Source organism: Marmota marmota, unplaced genomic scaffold (assembly GCF_001458135.2).
Source record: "Marmota marmota marmota unplaced genomic scaffold, marMar, whole genome shotgun sequence".
NCBI classification, from domain to species: domain Eukaryota; kingdom Metazoa; phylum Chordata; class Mammalia; order Rodentia; family Sciuridae; genus Marmota; species Marmota marmota.
In genome coordinates, this window is record NW_026000082.1 from 9270836 (window position 1) to 9290897 (window position 20062).

General features: G+C 42.4%; 1 protein-coding gene across 6 annotated transcripts in view; it reads left to right on the forward strand.

Annotated features, from left to right (window-relative positions):
• Dab1 (DAB adaptor protein 1) overlaps positions 1-20062 on the forward strand; it is a 1139889-nt gene that overhangs the window by 1055729 nt on the left and 64098 nt on the right. For 4 of the 6 annotated variants that reach the window (XM_048815305.1, XM_048815307.1, XM_048815306.1 and 1 more), the window contains 4 exons: positions 11448-11579; positions 12210-12329; positions 12800-12838; positions 14400-14465. In XM_048815305.1, the coding sequence (XP_048671262.1) occupies positions 11448-11579; positions 12210-12329; positions 12800-12838; positions 14400-14465 (357 nt within the window). The remainder of the gene's footprint in view (positions 1-11447; positions 11580-12209; positions 12330-12799; positions 12839-14399; positions 14466-20062) is intronic. The other 2 variants (XM_048815309.1, XM_048815308.1) reach the window with 1 other exon arrangement.

Here is a 20062-nt window from a genome sequence, read left to right on the forward strand (position 1 = left end):
CTCTCTCTCTCTCTCTCTCTCTCTCTCTCTCTCACACACACACACACACACACACACACACACACACACACACACCACCTCTTGCAGACTATTACCTTTACAATTCCCAGGAAGGCCTCACCTATGCCTTTGAACATTGCATAATGTTGATGCTTGAATACCATATAATGTAATCATTAGATAATGTTGTTGTCATCAGATTGAGAATCTTAAACTCAGTTGACTGGGAGAAAATCCAAAAGTTAAGAGCCTTCCCACCATTCACCAGATGTGTTACTAGACAGGTTAAGTGGGTCTCCTCACAGCCCTATGTGGAGGGGACCATTCCTGTCTTACAGATCAAGAAACAGGTTCAATGAGATAAGGTGACTTGCCCATAGCCATAGAGTCATGGAAGGTGAACATCTTCCCCTCACACTACGTTCTTTCTGGAATGTGGATAGGACTGCAAAATATGCAAACTATTCTGAGCATTTAGCTACAGTGGGAGCCCTCCCCTGCACACGCCCCCCCCCCCTACACATACACACATATCTGGCTGGTACTGGAAAGCCTGGCTGCATCCTACTCCTCTTAGTCCTTGGGGAGCCTTCTTTGCAGAATGAGTGGTAGTTTTAATGGAAGAGGAAGGTCAGTTCAACCTGTTAACAACTTTGATTATGCTACAACGGCATCCCTTCTCATGGGTGTGGGATTTTGACTGAACCCCAGTATTAAGAAACTAATACCAAAGCCAGTTTCCCTGCTTAAAGTGGTTTTTATGTCTCCTGAGCAGAAATCTGCTTTGGTGTCACTTTGGTGATTGCTAACTGATTAAGCACACCTGACTCCACTTTGCCTGTTAGACAAATTTCAGCCCAAATCACAGGTCTGGGATGCTTTCAGCTAGTTAACAAGTGCATCTCCCTATTTTCAGGCAAGGGCTTCATGTACATTTTTCCAGGTCTGTGTGTTAATAACATATATTTAGAGAGCTGCTAAGAAGCTGTCTTTTATAGCTACTATTTTGTTATGCAACTTAAAAAGGAGGTTTGCAAATGTTGAGGCTAAAAAGAACGTGATTATTTACTGCCTCCCATCTCCTCATTTTTTTTTATAAAACTATATTTTTTATTTACCTAATTACCACATGGAAGTAATTAGATCATAGTTGAACCCAAAGAACCTCTACTTTGAAAATATATCATTTAAATCTTTTTAATAATGGTGTGTTTTAAAAAAATTTAATTCTAATTTGTTATATATGACAGCAGAATGCATTACAATTCATAATACACATATAGAGCACAATTTTTCATATCTCTGCTTGTATACAAAGAATATTCGTGTCTTCATACACGTGCTTAGGGTAATGATATCCATCTTATTCCACCATGTATTTTTTTTATTGGTTGTTCAAAACATTACAAAGCTCATGACATATCATCTTTCATACATTTGATTCAGGTGAGTTATGAATTCCCATTTTTACCCCAAATNTTTGTTTGTTTTTTTTTAATCTCTATTTCCTGGTAAAGCTCGTTCTTTGCAGTTTGAATTTGTTTGTTTAGTTCGTTTTCAAAATAAACTTTCAATGCTTGGACTTGCTGTCTCATGTCTTCTCTAATATTCCGTTCCATCTGAGTTAGGTATGCCTTGATTTCTTTCCCTGTCCATGTTTCTGATGCTTCTAGGTCCTCCTGTAGATTTAAATTGTCCTGCATTGTTTGCAGTCCTTTTTTCCCTTGTTTCTTCATGTTGTTCACGTTACTTTCCAGCTCTGTTTGACTGCTTTGTAACTGCTTTCTCCTATACATTTGTTTTGGCTTTGTATATCTCTGTTGTCTCTCCTTTGTGGTGGGAGATTATGTCTAGAAATGTTGGGCTTTATTGTACTTTAAAGCTGATTCATTCAATTCATAAAAGGCTTCTGGATCCTGTATGCATATAGTGATTTGTTGTTTGTTCTTAGGACTATATGTTTAGGTTAGGTGCTATGATGGTACGAGGGTTAGTATGTCTTGGTTACTTTAGAAGATTGCTCTACTGAAGGTGGATACTAACAGGCAGTTGGATCAAGGTGCTGGTAGTACCTAGGTATTTTAGGAGCCCTATAGACAGCCTCGAGACATTCTCCTATTTGCATTTAGACAATTACACGTAATGGAAGACGTAATGCTTGGGATGAAAGTTGGGGGGTAGGGGAAGGAAGATGCTCTTAAAAAGAAAGAAGGAGAGAGAGAGAGATAGATTAGAGGAGAATGAAAAGAACAATAAAACTTAAAACGGGAAAGAAAGAGAGAAGGAAAAGGGGAGAATGGAACAGAGAGAGAAGAAGAAGAAGGAAAAAAAAATATTGAAGTCTTAGAGATCCATTTTCTTCTCTTCCAGTAGGCAGAGCTGTGCCCTCTGAGCGGAGCTTCTGCTCTCTACCTGCCCATAGCAATCCCTGTAAGGCGTCTCCTGGTAGTCTCTCAGACTTGTCAGTCCAGAGCCGTTTCACTTCTCCGGCCCTTACCCCCCTTCCTCCTGTCAGCCAGCCAGCCAGGTCCTGCTCACCAGAAGCGGTTCCCCAGAGATCTAGTTACACTTGCAGCCCCACCGCGTGTCCCATTTAAGCCCCAGTGCTGTGGTAAACTGGCGGCTAAGACCTTGGGAGTCACTGCTGGTGATATGGGGGGTTGGGGGTCGGGGATCCCCTCTGCTACCCTACAGACACGACCCCTGAGAGGTCCATGAAGTGTCCTGGCTACTTGTATCTGGATGGGGAGGGAGTCACACACCTGCTGAAGTGGATTCCGCTGGGAAGGAATTCCGTCGGCCGACCTCCGATGACATCACCCCTCTGCTATGGCGGGCCCCAGGCTCCTTGCCGGAGTGTCCGAAGGGAGGGGTGGGACTGGTCCGTCCCAGGTTGGCTTCAGCTCCCAGCTCACTATTTCATGAAGGCTTGGCTGAAGACTTCTTCCTGCCAAGCTGAGTCTCGGAGGTTAGCGGGACCCGGTCGCATTTGCTGCTGGCAGACGGGCCAGCAGCTGCGCCGCGGTGCGCGGACTGTGGCTGGCGGAACTGGACCTCTGCATCTCCTGGCAGGGATTTGCTCGTCTGGGGCAATCTGTCGCTTCAAAAAATCCTAGTAGCTCCCGGCCGGTCTCTCTTCAGTGGAATTTTGCTAGGAGATCTCCGTTGGTAGAGTCTAAGCGTTATCTATGCGTCCTTATGACCCCATCACTGGGGGGGGGTATTGAAAACGCTGCCTCTCCGCCCGCCGCCATGTTGGATCCCCCCATCTCCTCATTTTAATTGACAAGGAAACAAAGACCTAGAGAGGGAAACAGATAAAGAACTAGTGGAGTTAGAGCCAGGATCAGGGACAGTCTTGGATCCAGGATGCTGTTGACAGATTCATTCTTTCATTTAAAAAACAGTTACTGACCAGTTCATAGAGACAGAAAGTAAAATGGTGATTGCCAGGAGCTGGGGAGAGGGATTCTTGGAGTTGTTAATGGTACAGGGTGTCAGTACCCCATGTCCAACCCCATGGAAAAGTCCAGGGAGCTCAGAGGACCTGTGGCTGGCACAGGAACCTGTGTTCTGCTGGAAAGTCAGGACAGCTTTCAAGAAGAGACATTGGTACTAAGGATTGAATCTGGATGAGTGCTTTTTCTCTGCAGATAGATCAGCATGTACACATACCTCAGGTGAGAGCCCAGTGCATTTGAGGGACAGAGACCAGCCCAGGTGGCATTAAGCAAGGGGACTCTAGAGAGAATCCTTATTCTAAGAGACACAGGAAGACTTTGGTGTGTTTTAGGTACTAGAAAGACTTGCTTGAATTGGCCAGACTTTTTTCTCAGTCTCTTCCTATTTGGTATGACTCTCAGAATGGGTGAGTGGGGACTGAGGGTGTTGAAATAATTCAGGATGGAAATAATGGCTGCCTGGCCTGACTGCTGGTGATGGAGAGGGAGAGGAGTGGACAATGTGGAAAATATCTGAGAGGCAAAACTGACAAGTCTTGGTTATGGGCATGAGAATGAAGGAAACTGAATGGGTTCAAGAATGGCTTATATATGTCGATAGATGACATTACAGGCACTATATTCAAATATGAAAGAATTTAGTGTAGCAAAAATTGGTACCAAAAAAACAAAAATTCCATTTTTTTTTAAATCACTGGCAATTCCATCACTCAAAACAAGAGAACCCTTAATATTGTATTGATGGATTTCCAAACTTATAGATATGCATATTTTTCATAAAATACAGTATCATATTGAACATGCTATTTTGTAATATGCTTTTGATTTCACTCAATGGGGTGTCAAGAATTTATTTCTGTAGCAAAATATAACTACTTCTACAAATGATTTTTTTCCATAGTATATACTATTTCATCATATAACAGAATGCATTTTCTTCAACTACTCAGCTAATGCCCAACAGTTTGGATATTTCTATTTTCTCACTATTCTAACAGCACTGCGGGGAATATCTTATATCTAAGTCTTTGTCCGTGTGTTACATTATTTCTGGATAATTAAATCCCTATGAGAGGAATCATAGGGTCAGTTTATGCATGTCTTTAAGGTTTTGAAACATACAGTCAACCAAGCTCTCCAGTGAAGCTGCACCAAATCATACCTCTGCTGATAACAAAAAATACCCTTCCTGCACTGGGGCTGTGGCTCAGAGGTAGAGTGCTCACCTAGCATGAGTGAGGCATTCAGTTCGATCCTCAGTACCACATAAAGTAAAATAAAGACCTTGTGTCCACCTATAACTAAAAATACATATTTAAGAAAAAATACCCTTCCTGACTGACACCAGCCATCTCCACGTGCCCTGCCCCACCCTAGGACTTTATGTACACTAACATATTAATCCTCCCAATAGCACAAGGAGAGAGATGCTATACTTACCCTGTGATATGTGGCAAACCAGTATGCAGGAAAATATTTCCCCACACTTAATCAACAGTATATTATCCTTTTTTCCGTCTTCATTCTATTGGGGAAAATGGCATCTAATTTCAATCTGATGTACTTTATGTGCATTGGTTTGATATTTCCAACAACATTATGGGCTCCATATTGTTCTTTGTGTTACGTAGAACAGGGGAAGAAGTCTAAGAAAGGTAAAAAAAGGACTCAGCTGTACATTGGACAGATGATAGAGCCCGGCATTCTCTTTGGCTCCACAATCCTTCTCTTTACTCTGCTATCACACTACCTCTTCAGCTAGAGCCTGGGTCATTTGGAAGGTTGCTCTTGTCTTTAAGTAATACCTTCTAGAAAATTTCAACATGGCAACCAGGGAACAATTCCCTCTGACCTGCTCCATTTAGCATCCGATAATGGGTACCTGGGGGCTGGTGCAGAGGTCGCCTCCTTACCTTGCTGGCACTGCTATGTAGCAAAGGCATCCTAAAATATGTGAGCAAAGAGAAAGGCCTTTATAATGAGCCCAGGCCTCCCTTTGTCTTGTGAGGGTTTAACTACTGTAATTGCTTGTAGTGTGAAGTACTGTATTTTGCATGTATCTATTTTTATTCTATGTCTGTCTCCACTTATCTGCTTTTTTGTTGTGTTTTGTTTTTTGTTAACTCACTTGAATCCTAGTGAGTATTTTTCCTGTGAATAGGTGAATAGTATTGCCTTAGGAAAGCCTGCATGCACCATACACACACACACACACACACACACACACATACACGCACACACCACAATCATCATATGAAGGCTAAATAGGGTAGAATTTATTCTTTAAAAATAGCTAATGGTGAAGTCTGCGGCAGATGACTCTCTAATCCATACTGTATTTAATTGGCTGTATTGAACCATACTACAAATTAAGTCTTCTCTGTAATTTATTCTGTCAGACAGTAACCCTCCAAACAATTTGATACTTCATTTAAACATTGGTAAATGGCTCATGGAAATGCAAAGAAAAAAGATTTAATGATGATCAGATAAGAAACCCTCTGTTCACAGAATGACTCCTATGTGAATTGTCATGAATTAACCCAATTCATTTGCTCAATGAACATTTATTGAGCACCTATTTTGTGTAGCACACATCGCAAGATGGCTCAGCCCTTCCTTCTGTCCTTCTTGCCCCCTTCCCTTCTCACCTCCTTCTTTCCTTAAGATGGAAATCATTAAGTACCATTTCTCATTCAAAAAGAATAATATTAGGTACTGAGGTAAGATTTAGGAGAGCCAGACATGGATCTTACTCTGAACGGTCTAACATTCCCAAAATAGAAAATGTCTGCACAGATGTTGTCCATGATGTCCCTGGTAGGATCCGGGTGCCTTTGCACACTGTTTTATTTCCTAACTAGAATGCTCTTTCCTACCTTTTTTTCCTGGGGACTTCCCATTTATTACTGGAGACTCAGTTTGAGGTCACCTCCTTTGTCTTCCCTGGTGCCTCTCCCCATTCCAGCTGAACCTGTATGACATGCTGTGTGCACCTCTAATGTAAAGCTTGTCCTGTTACATTGTGGGTGCCAGTTTCATTGCCTGCCTATCTTGGAAGAGTGCATGCTCCCTGAGGAAGGGGCTATGTTTCAAGTCTCTGTATAGATGCAACACATAGCACAGGGCCTGGAACCTAATAGGCACTCAGTGGATACATATGACATGAATGGCTGGATGAGTGGATAAATCTGAAATGAATTTAAGAAGGGCAAAACATCATACATAGAAGGACAAGCACATGCCATAGGCTCAAGGAATGAGAGTTATTACTGCAGGGGATTGGGAGGGTTCCTGGCTGAACAAGACGTGGAAGCTAAGCCTTGGAGCCTAGGTATGACACAGATGTGTGTGTGGTATGGTTATATGTATAGATAGGGAAACACAGGACAAGAGGGAGGAGGGCAGGGTGGACAGGTGCAAACCTGGAGAGCTCCTCAAGTTATTTGTGGTGCAGGTTACCTGAAGTCCACATGTGGGAGGGAGGTCAGACTGAATGCCTGGATGGTCTTTGGAATTCTTTAATTCTTTAGTGGCAACTTTTATCTTACAGTGTAAGCAGGAGGACTCAGAACAGGAATAAGTAACACTGCCGTCTGTCTGTCTGTCTGTCTCCCGCACCCCCTCCGCCATTCCTTTTTTAGTACTGGGGATTGAACCCAGAGGCTCTCTACCACTGATCTACATCCTATTCCTTTTAATTGCCAAGGCTCACCTTGAACCTGTGATCCTCCTGCCTCAGCATCCTGAGTCACTGGGATTACCTGCTTTAATTTTTTATAGTACTTTAATATCCAGACTGTTTGTTCAAGGCAATAATTGTTTTCAACAAGAAACATACCAGAGTTGGCCTTTCTTCTATCCTGTCCTGCTCGGCTCCAGCCCAGGGTTCCCTGGGTCTCCTGCCTTCACCACCTCCAGAACAGCCTGCCAGGCCCTAGGCTCCCTGTGGTAACACTCCTCCATGGCCTAATCTCCCATGATCAATCTCCTTTTGGGCCTTGGCTGCTCAGCAGGTATCACTGAAAGAAAGAGGTCAATACAGCATAACCTGGAATCCCTTTGGGGAACTGGAGGTAAACTTATGGGCCATGCAACCTTGACTTGCTCTTTAAGCCACCTGTAGACCTTTACCCTAAACCTTCATATGTAAGACTCTCCTGGACCTCAGATACCTGCTGGAATCCTCAGCAGCCTCTTCTACCTTTGGCCCATTTGTCCCTGTTCCCCTTCCCTGTCCCTACTGGTCAGGGGATCATCTAGGTTGTTGGACTAGGGAGCTAGGAGTCTGGGGAAAGGAGGCCTCGATTCTATACAATTGCACATCCTTCCTGTATTGTCATCCTGAGTAGGAAAGAAAAGGCCTGGATTTGGTTCTGGTTCTGCCAGTACGTTTTCTGGCCCTCTGTTCAGTCATAAATAAAGTCAAGAATTGAACTATGTAACACTGAATGCTCCTTCTGGTTCCAACTGTTCTTTGATTGTGCTGATACAATCTTCTTGAAGACATGGGGCAATTTTGAGGCTCAGTGAACAAGTATCTGCACAATGCTTTGAGTTGCTAAAATGAATGTGATAATACAACTGTGGGATGAGCAGAATTCGAGTGTATTTGTATTTCCAAGCATCTGTATTATGCCTGCATGGTTAAGGTCAGAGAAAGTGAAGACATATCCCTTCACTGACTATTGCTTTCCGAATGAATGAGACACTTGCAGGGCAATCCTTTTAAACATGTCATAAAATTAACTATGGGAAGAGATAATGTTACAAATATCTTTAAGCACTTCACGCGTCCACACCCACAGCTACACTTTGCAAGGCAATATTAGGTATCATCAGGCATTAAAAATGTTTTGATTTTAAAACACTTAATGAGGATTCCCAGATAAATTAAAACATCTCCATCTGCTGTCTTGCATAGTAGGTGATATTTTACCATTGCAGAATCATCTGTAAATCTAATTCCACCAGGAAGGCTTCTAATCACAGTTTAATTTTAGAGCAATATTCCACTTGGCAATCAATAAGCCACTGTCGTCAAACTTTGATTTAATAGGAGACGTGGATAACATTTTCCACATTATGCAGTGAGAAATACTTTCAGGAAAGGGAGAGAAGAAAAGAAAGTCTTTGTCCCTCACTTCCCGCTGCCACATACCATTGTGGCTCACAAACGCTTATAAATCAATGCCCCCATGGTGTGTGAATATAAATCTCATCAATTTTACATCATTAGCACCATGAAAAAGCTACTGCTCTTGGAGCAGTTTTCCTCTACCAGCTAAATATGTCCTCTGGATAAAACAATAAGCAGATCCTAACAAAACACTTCCTCCTTCAACAGCTTTGTTTGTATCAAAGTTTATTAGAATTGTACACTCATCTTATTGTCACTTGAGGGACTAGGGTGACAGTACCTACCCTCTAAGAGTGATGTCTAGTGGGCAACCCAGTGTATGTGTTGTAGGGGACAGACAAGGCAGGGCACCAAAGATAGCAGGAAACAGTTTTATTTGGCTGCAGCCAAGTTCAGAGGGCATAGCTTTCACTGTAATCAATTAATTTCCTGAACCCCAAGTTCAGGTAGTTTCAGAACTTTATACCCAGCATATAAGGAGAAGGGCTCAGAAGTTCAGTCTGCAGAAGTTCACATAAAAGCAGCTTTTTCTTTCACTGTTCTGGGCAAGTTAACCCTTCAACACCTGAGAAGGGGAGAGCTTCTCCCCTTTCTTTCCTCCCCCTGCCAGCTGTTACCATGGAGCCCAATTGGAACTTCTCTTAGAAATGTAGACATCTCTGTGAAGCCCAGCTCAAGGCCAGAGGACCTTGTTAAAGGATTTGTCTTTTTTTAAAACACATTTTGCATTTGCAAACATACTTCTACAAACTGCTATACTGTATAAATGTTTGTGGAAAAACTAGTAAAGGGGCGTTCAGCACCTAGAGTGCTGATTTCTTCCAGGCCACTGGCCAAGTAAAATAGAGCAACAGGAAAAGAGTAAGTTTACCTACATTGAACTCTTTTGTAGAGACTTTTTTGCTGATAGTCCTCAAATCAATTATGGCAAAGATTTCTGGAGAAGCTTAGTTAAGATTTTCTGTGGAGAAAGGGGTGCCACTACATATGAAGTCAGTCAAAGAGTTCTAAGAATAGTGGGCGAGGTGAAAAACATTCAGGTCCTGAACAGTTAAGGCAAAGGCAGGCACTTCTGCTACAGCAGATGGCCCATGTGGTCCAAAGCCCACTAAGATTGCAATGTATGGGGGAATAGACATTTGGGAAGGTCTGTGGTCTAAGTCTAAGGAGTTGACCATCAAGAGAGGCAGAACCCCTACACCCAGAAGCTGTCTTTAAGGAAAGAGCTCCTAATAGCTTAAAGGATATGGGGAGATGAAACAGGACCTACAGAATCTTTCCTGTCTCCTCTGGTGGTTCCCAGTGTTTTCATAACTAACTTCTTTAGGGTTACATTTCTCCCTCCCTTGTAGAATTCAGTAATGGGAAAGATTTTGTTCTCCAGAAAACTGCATTTACTTTAAATAGTCCTACTTCGACTATTTAAACTATAACTTTGCAAACTTGACCTGAGAAATATAACAACAATAAGGAGATATAATTCCAGATACGCTTGTTTTTATTTGCATGTACAACGAAATCTGTAGCCTTATTAGGAATCATTATAAATTTCTGTTCATCCTTTTGAGTTTCTGAAATTTGCTTGGGGGTTCTTTTTATTGCCTTTAATAAGCCCTGTTGATTGAGAGCTTTGGGATAGGAGCCTTTGATGTGATGTACACTTCTCATTTGCTCAAGGAATAAACTCAGGTCCAGAGAGGGAGAGTCAGTGCTTTGTGATCATTCAAGCCTCTTGATATCCAATATAATGAAAAGGCCCTTCATAGGGGTTTTACCATGCTACAAGCCTCCAAAAGCATCTCTAAGCTTTTATATGGTACTATTTAATGAAGATTGCTCTAAAAGATTTAATCTAGGAAAATAACCATAAAGATTACCATCACCTAACAGGATGGTGGACATTGTTTGTTGAGGCTCAAGTAATAAAGTCAGGAAGGTCAATTTCAAAAGAATTTCAAATTATTGATCGTCAATCCCAGTTTACTTTAGTTCCACAACTATGGGCCAGATACGGCAAGGTGCTAGCATGACACATATCAGGAAGACAGAGTCTGCTGGGACAGACAGACAAAGAGTCATGGGAGCAAGATGATCCAAAAAATCAGGAAACCCAGGGGTTCCTGTGTGAGGAATCCATCAAGAGTTTCAGCCTCCCTGAAGTTCTGTGAAAACACAAGAGAGGGAGGGAGTTATCCTGCTGGGGAGAGAAGGCTCGCCTTGTTTAGGGATGTTTCATAGATGTGGTACAATTTTAAGTGGCCATTGAAAGAGAATGAGGACTTGGGTAGGTAGGTAAAAGAAATTTGCAAAGATCAACCTATACACAACCCTACCTCTACTCCAAATGGTGACTTTGGATAAAGTAGAGAAAATCATCTACTCCTCCACAGTATATCACCAACATCCAGGAAAGTGCCGTAGCCATGCAAAGCTACTGCTACGAATATTAATGGTACCCCCAGGATCGTTCAGGTACATCCTCTGCCACACCATGCAGAAACCAAGGTTGGCAAGTGTTAACCACCAAACTGAAGGTCTGACTGGGCTGCATTGCAAAGACAGCTCAGCAGAGGCATAGCCACTGAATTAGACAGAGTGACATCACCCCCATAGATGCTCATTCAGCACATGCACATTCCTGCTTCTCTCTCTGGTCACAACATTGAGACCATGGAGGAGGACCTCCATCGCCCAAGGATAGACAGGTCTTTTTCCTTCTGTCTGGACCACACAGCTTTTCCAAAGCCCTCTGGGCCTGCTCACACCTAGCTGAAGCGCCTCTCTTACCAATCAACAACTTGAAGGGAAATTTCCCTGAAATGTGGTCTTTGTTTTGTTTCTGATAGGCCCTTCAGCATCATCATGCTGTTCATGAAATTTCCTACATCGCAAAGGACATCACAGACCACCGGGCCTTTGGATACGTTTGTGGAAAGGAAGGGAATCACAGATTTGTGGCCATAAAAACAGCCCAGGCGGTAAGTATAGCTATCCCAGCCCAGTGACCTTCTTGGCAGCTCTGGGGGACCACAGCATCACCCTATTGCTTTTCTAAAATCTACTCTGCTGTGTGACCAAGTGATGAGTCACCACCAGAAGCTGATCCTCAGATGCCCCCCTAGAAGAATAGCTTTGGAGCAAGAACCCTCACTCATACCCATTCAGTTATTTTATTTTATTTTTTTCCTAATGGGTATTTCCTAATGACTAATTATTTTCCTTTCTGATTAAGCTAGGTAGAGGCATGCATATAAGTAAGCTTGCTTGTGTTCATAGCCTATTTTATAAAGAAAATAAGAGAAAACAAATAACTGTTTTGCATAAGGTCTGCCCTAATTTTATTATATTCGAATTCACTAATAAATAAAAGTAGTGCCTTTTATGCTTATGATTATTATGAATTTGCAAATATAATGAGCTGAAGAAATGAACTTTAGCCTATGTGCAATTTGCTAAACCAATATAAACAAGGTAGAATTAATTAAAAATGGAATGCTTTCAGTTTAATAGAAAAATGAAGCGCTGCGGGTCGTAGCCACAAAACAAAAATTGGTGGCTTGCAGCTCAGTATGGATCCCTTGTTAACGTGCTTACCACTTTCACTCCAGGCTGAACCTGTTATTCTGGACTTGAGAGATCTCTTTCAACTCATTTACGAATTGAAGCAAAGAGAAGAATTGGAAAAGAAGGCACAAAAAGATAAGCAGTGTGAGCAAGCCGTGTACCAGGTACACCTATGAGTTTGTCCTGATGCTGGAGAAGATTGGGGCTTAAAATAAACAGAAGTGAAAACTGACAGCCAGGCCTTCTGCTGCTGCCAAGCAGAAATAAACAAAGATGAAAGGTTCCTGCGTAAATTACAGTCACCCAATGCCAGCCGATAGAAATGTTCCATTATTCTCTGAAACTCAAGATGTGTTAGAGAAAGTGAAATCTTTAATCCAGAGGAGGATTTCAGGGGGAAGAGGACTAAAGACCCACAGTTGCTTTTACTATTTGTTGTTAAAGAAGGGGGTGGGGTGGGGTGGGGAGGGGGCTTTGGAGTTCTGCCGTTTTTTCTGTGTTTTCTACATTAATGATCCACCAGTGTATCGTACCCAGAGCTGGTTTCTCTGCTGTCCTGTAATTTCTGAATACAATCTCACGTCTTTTTCTTTATGCCCTCTGCTTTTTGCCCTCCTTCCCCTCACTGTGATAGACAATTTTGGAAGAGGATGTTGAAGATCCTGTGTACCAGGTAAATTCTGCTACGAGTCGGAGTTTTAGGTTCTACAGGGGCTTTGCCTGTGGTGCAGCCACTTTGTCAGAAACTTGAATGCACTGACTGTCGAACCTGGAGAGGGACCAAGATTATTTCTGAGGGCAAGGGCTGCCAGCCCCTCCAGGAGGAAATTCCCATAAATCCTAGCAGAAGTTTGGCCAGCCCCAGGATCATGGGATTTGGAGATACGCTCCTCCCTCTTCCCCCTGCCTCAGCCCCCTCCACAATCTGTAAGAGTTTGATCCCAAAGCTGGAATGTTTTTAAGAATCTGTTGAATATTCTAAGTGCTTTAGAGAGAAAGTGAATAATGAGGTAGTTTTCTGAGTCGAGAATTAGAGAGGGGGACTGATGTTTGGGTGACATTTGAGCACCAACCCAGAGAATGGTTTGTGAATTGTAGCAATTATAAAGAGAAGTGTTTCTGACCCCACAGTGGGGCAGCCTGGGCCTCTGATCACCTTGCTCATGTCACAGGGGCTGTCGTGAGGACAGCGAGAGAGATGCCAGAGACGTCTCTGCCTGGAGCTTCCTCTGCACCCTCTTCATGGTCTGCAGCCCAGGGGTGGGTAGAGATGACCTCTCTTGGGTTCATGTCTGAGCTCTATGCAAACAGAGATGCAGTAAAAAAGGGAATAGGTGGCTTCTTCCTCCATTAAGTTTATTCCTAAATCGAGAAAGAAGATTTAAAAAAAAAAAAAACTGACTTTTGAAACATAAACTCCAATTTGCATTTCTAACTGGGATACAGAGGTTTATGTAGGTGCATATTGCATATGCTTGGTATATTGATGCATATTTTCATACAGAAAGCTGGTACTGCTATGATGAAAGTAAAATAATACTGATAACTTCAGTCAGGAAAAGTTCCTAGTATATATATGACAAGCAAAAGTTAAAGGGGCACTTAATCACATGCCCTTGCTTTTAACTGCTGAGGAGAGGAGTTGTTTATAATGTGAGCTTTAGCCTCTGTTTACAAAGAATGAAGAAGAGGATTCTCTTTGAAATGTCCTGATCCTTTAGAATCTAAAACACGTGCATGAAAAAAAATTGATGTTCAGTGTTTAAAACTGAGAATGTAGAACATGGTGATAGTTATAAGAAAAGGGAGTCTGGGGCTTCTGAGCTCTTCAGAGTTTGACCAAAGACCTTGGGTGTCCAGTGAGCAATGGAAGGCGACTCAACCATAACAAGATTTGCAAAGTCAGGGTCTTAGGCATTCCCATTAGATAGCAGTGCCAGTGTATTCAGCTAATACTGAGTCCAAGGCCATTGGACAAAGAGGTTGCATCTTCAGGGGCCCAGAGCTATCATTGCTGAAGGACTGATCAGCAGATCTGCACGGTTTTCCTTTAAAAAGTCCAGAATGCACAAGACCATTTTATTTCAGTAACCCAAAATGTTTCTTCAAGGTGTTTTCTCTTGTGCCTGTTTCTTGAATGCTTACTGTGATTTGTATCTTGAATTCCAAATGCTTTTTTTTCCCCTCTTTCTTTTTCACCTCTGACCTTTCCTCTCTGGCGGCTCCTGTAATAGTACATTGTGTTTGAGGCTGGACACGAGCCAATCCGTGATCCCGAAACAGAAGAAAACATTTACCAGGTATCAGATTGCTTGCCTCTTACCATTGCACCACTAGGAAATGCATGAAGCACTGAGGGGTCTCAGTGAGAGCCTAGGGGTCTCTTGGTCATTCCAGACTTGTTGAAATACCTTTGAGTGAATTGGCTTCTAGTTCCCCAGCAATTTACCTGCGGTTTTCATGCCTTGTTTTTGAAATGTTGAATGAACAGTTGGGTACAGTGTTATAGTATTGAACAGTCGTAACCATTTTTTAATTGAAGCAAAAATGCAACATTTCATTGTATTAAAGTGGGCAGATTGTCCTCATCATATAGTAAGAGGGTTCTTGGCTTCTCAAAAGAAAGCCCTCATCAAATATCTTTTTTTAAAAAATCTATTTTTATTTGACTTGGGAGGCAGGCTACTAGAGATTTAACTAAGGGGAACTTGACCACTGAACCACATCTCCAGCCCTATTTTGAATTTTTATCTAGAGACAGGGTCTCTCTGAGTTGCTTAGGGACTCACTAAGTTGCTGAGGCTGGCTTTGAACTCGAGATCCTCCTGCCTCAGCCTCTCCAGCTGCTGGGATTACAGGTTTGCACTGCCGCGCCCAGCTCCTCATCAGATATCTTTAAAAAGCTAACTCCAGTACTAAAAATAAGCAGTAGGTTCAAAATTACTATCTGAAAACAACACATGGAGTACTAACCAAATAAAAGAAGGTCCAGCTAACAGTTTTATCCCCCCCTGAAGGAAGGGAAAATTAAATTCTCAAATATTTGCTCTGTGGAGAATGCCAAACACTTTTTTAAACTCATTGAATTCTCAAGAATATGCTACAGAGCAGGTATTTTAATCTCATTTTCAGAGGGAGAAACTGAGGCTCAGAAAAGCTGAGCCACTTCCTCCCAGTTATTCAACTACTCACAGCCGAGATCTGAAGCCAGGCATGCGCAGAGACAGAGCTTAGGCTTCTCCCACGCTTTCCCTCAAAGCTGCTATTTGAGTAATTGCAACACGGCACAGCGGCACGTCAAATAAATACGGCGGTCTGCAATTTTTCACTAATTAGAATTTTAGTCCTAATTTAAAACATAAATACTATGGGAGAGGGAAAAATTTAATGTATTTAATCATTGATTTTAATTTCCTTAACTTACTTAGTTGTGTGGTCTGCTATTCTGCCTTGGGCGTGTATTACTTGCATAATAAAAGTAAAACATATTTTCAATTTCAATCAAATGCGTAGAATCCTAAATGACCAAATATAATGTTATTTCTACCAGTCGCTCTGTTTAAACAAGCCTTGTGGAATAATAATCTGTTTCTTTCCACTGGATTCATCTGGATTCTGTTCAAGTGTGAGGTTATGCTTTGAGGTTTTGTTTAAAGTCATAATTTATAAAGTCTCTATCTTTAAAAAGAAAAACTGCAATTGTCCCCAGTGTCACATTTTAAAGTACTGTGCAACCTTGCAGTGTCTGAATGTGAGGCCAAAGGAGTCATTAGCTAGTCATCCCAGGAAGAGAGAGCACCTTTAAAATAAAGCAGGCTTTGCAGTAGGTTTCTTTCTTTCTTTTTTATTTTGGTACTAGGTATTGAACCCAAAGGCACTTAACCACTGAGCCTCATCCCCAGCCCAGTTTTATTTTTTATTTTGAGACAATTCTCACTAAGTTGCCTCAAGCCTCACCAAGGTGCTGAAGCTGGCTTTGAACTCACTATCCTCCTGTGTTAACCTCCCACACCACTGGGATTACAGGCATGCGCCACCTTGTCTGGCTTGCAGTAGGTTTCTGAATCCAGACTTGGCCCTGTTTGGGGAGTCTCCAAGAGCCTTGCAGGGCAAGTGCTAGGAGAGATTATCCTAGTGTGCTGGAAAAAGCTGGATTAGGCTGGTGTAGAGCTGCAGTGTATCTTTGATGTGTGACAGTGGGCGAGATATTTGCCCTCTCAGAGACTAAGTTTCCCCATTGACAAAGCAGGGGAATGATTTCTCCCAGACTCACATGGACACATGAGAATGAAGCCAGCCATTCCAACCCCAAGTGTAGAATGTTAAGGAAGAAACCCCCACCTGGTCACAGAACGTGGGTCTGGTTGTGTGGCTTCAGGGTCTTGGTACACACGTCAGCTCAGCCACTGACTCAACTAGCCAAATTCCTTTCCCTCTCTGGATCTCAGTTTACTCATCTGGAAAATGAGCATGTAAGGCTCAATCTCTAGGGGAAAGCCCTTTTCTTCCCTTTGCAACTAACACCTCACCATAGGACACTGATGTTGGGGGGGGGGGGCAGATCTTAGTTTACTTAACAGGGCAGCAGGACTCTTAGAAATGGGGTACTCATGTGTATGAACAGTGAGCTGGCTCTCTGAATGGGGTTTATATGCAGCATCTTATTAGCTTTCATAACACCCCCTGTGGCTTGAATGGGGACATTTCCTGACCTTACAAAGGAAGTGAAGTTGACAGAGATAAGGGGCCTGCTAGGTCACAGAGTTAGTGAGAGGTTGAATCCCTAGAGGCAGATCTCTCTGACCTCTGTAAATAAATAAATGCTGGGGCTCTTTTCAGCTCAGAATTCCCTGATTCTGAGTTCCATACTTGGATTCTGTGCATGCTTCAAGTCACTATCTAAAAATCACACTTGTCTTAGCAGCTCTGGCCTCTGATCTCCTATCTGTCCATCATTAACAGAAAAGCACCATTTAAGGGAATGAATATTTTATCCCCATCTATTGGAAAGGCCCCTGGTCATTTTCTTCTCTTGCACTGCCAGTCTGCCTGAACCCAACGCACTTAACAAGAGATAAGCTGGGCTCTTAAGTCGCAGCTATTAGGAGCCTCATTCTTTTTTTCTTAAGCATTTGCAAGGGCACACGGCTATTCCTCCTGAGTCCTTTGCAGTGTTTGTTCTACTTCAAGCATGGCTGGCAGTGATCTTAGGTTTTATTTCCTTCCCAGTCTTCTGAAATCAGGCAAACAGGCCTGGGACCTCATCCCCTTTACCTGTTTTGTGACCTTGAGTGAAGTACATAATTTTTGTATCTCAATTTCCTGGGCTATAAAATAGGGATAATGCATTCTCTGCTTTCAGAAATGATGTAGAGCAAAGGGAAGAGATGAGCCCTGGGTCCACAGTAGCCCCCATGTGAACGATGCTCCCTTCATTTCCCAGGGTTGTCAATCGCAGATGCTGTTGATGATGTCTTATGATGATGTATTAAGTGCAGTAGAACTTACATGCTCACCTTCTCTTGTCAGAAAGCCTAGCAGAACACAGCTCCTTCTCTTGACTTTGCTATTTGTATGCAACAGGAGGAAGGGTGAGGTTCTGGGGTTAAATGTGACCTCTTTCCAAAGATCAGGAGTCTTATCTTCCCAACCATATTAGTAATTATAATTGTCTTTTGCTTCTGTGCCTTAGAAAAATTAACCAGTTGTTTTTACAGTGACCCAGAGCTCATGATAAACAGAGTGGTTGGTAGAAATAGCATTATATTTGATCATTTAGGATTCTATACATTTGATTGAAATTGAAAATATTTACTTTTATTGTACAAAGCACCCTCCACACCTCTTAATTTCAGCTCTTCCACTGACTCGATGAGATAGGAAGAACAGCTACCATGACTGTCATTTTCAACCTACATAAGCAAGATCTTCCTACTTATAATTTGAGATCAATGAATTTTTCAAGTTCATTTATCCAGAAATCATTGTTAATCACTACACATGTGTCAAGTTTCATCATTTTAAAATGGCCAGGCTCTGGTCTTATGTCACCCAATACATGTTGAACTGCCTCGCCATGCTTATTAATGAACACATTACAGAAGTAAAAGTATCCTCTGTGTACAGTACTTAATATGTAGTTTTTAGAGTAATTTAACATCAATGAACTCATTCATTCAGAATAGTATTTATGGGCACCTAGCATGTGCCAGGCCCCTGATGAAGAAATAGTGACCACAGCATGGTTTCTATCCTAAAGGGGTTTATTGATAAAGCTTAGATGCTCTTGAGAACCAGATAAGGAAACACAGAGGTTCAGAGAGAGAAGTGATCTGAGTCGAATAGCCTGTAGCACAGACAGGATTAGAAACCAGATCATTTTGTCCCTTCTGCCACATTTTGATACCACAGTGGTCTGTATAGATAGAATGGAGATGAGAGCCAGGACCACAGACCTTGGTACCCATGCAATCCATCCTGCATGATTAGATGGTTCTTTGTTTAGCCGATATTTGCAGATAGGAATACAAGGAAAATAAAGTATCCACCCTGCCCTGAGCAGCTTACAGAGTTGTGGGATCACAGAACCAGGAACAGTTGCAGTGTGATATAATAACTTCCCTGAAAAAGATTAAGCATATTTTACATTCACTCTACATTAGTAGACTGATAACTGTTCCATCTCCCCAAACAAGACAAGGACCTTCACTAAATCAAATCAAGGCTCACATCCGTCTTGTTCACTGTCCTTCTCCCAGGAAAGGCACAGCACATGATACATAACAGATTCTTGGTAGCTCTTATTTTTTTAATGAGAGGATGCACCTGAGCTTACAAAAGTACAGAACAGGGCTGCAAACCAGGCCTAGGGAGGGCAGGAAAGTCTTCTGAGATGTCCCAGCTGAGATAAATCTTAAAGGACAAACAGGCAGATTGATATCTCACCCATGGGAGAGCCAAGTAGGAAAGCTTTTTCAATTATGCACAGTTTGGGTTTATCCATCGCATGGCTTCTTCTCCATTTGCAGGGATAATTGAGAGGCAGCCGCGGTTCAACTGTGCTAAGTGCCCGTAGTGAGCAGTGAATTACAGGGAACAGAATGCTGTTCATTTTGCTCAGTAAAGGGTGAGCTAGTGAAAACAAAAGTGAGGGCTGATAATTTATTGGCCCTCATTTGCAAGGACTCCATAGACATTCTGAGAGGATTCCTTTTCAATGGAGCCCAGTTATTGGGAGAAAAAAAAAATTACATTCTTTGTTGGTTCCCTGCAAACTGAGGTTAGCCAAAGTGCCTCTGGAAGGGTATCTTCCTCACAGCCGTGCTCACTCAACAGTTCTGTTTTCTGCAAGAATGCACATGAACCTCTGGGAACTTAGGATGTGATATCAAACACACACACACACACACACACACACACACACACTGTATACTGCAGCAAGCAAAAGTAAACTCCCCAGGCTCCAGCTCCTGGCTTCCTCTGACAGTGACCACTGGACTCTCTCTCAGCCTCGTTTTCCACTTCTGCATCACCAGGACAGTTGGAGTCCTGATAGACTTGACCAGCGCTTTCCTTGAGAATGTGTGTAAAACACAAATGCTTAGAACAGTGCCCAGCACACAAAAAGTGCCCAGGCTATGTTAGTGCATACTATTAAGGTCTTGCCAGACATGATAACTCACGCCTGCAATCCCAGAAGCTCAGGAGGCTGAGACAGGAGAATTGCGAGTTCAAAGCCAACCTCAGCAGCTTAATGAAAAACCCTGTCTCAAAATAAATAAGGGCTGTGGATGTGGCTCAGATAAAAGTGCCCCTGGGTTCAATCCCTGGTACCAGGGGGAAAAAAGAAAGAAAGAAAGAAAAAGGGAGGGAGGGAGGGAGGGAGGAAGGAAGGAAG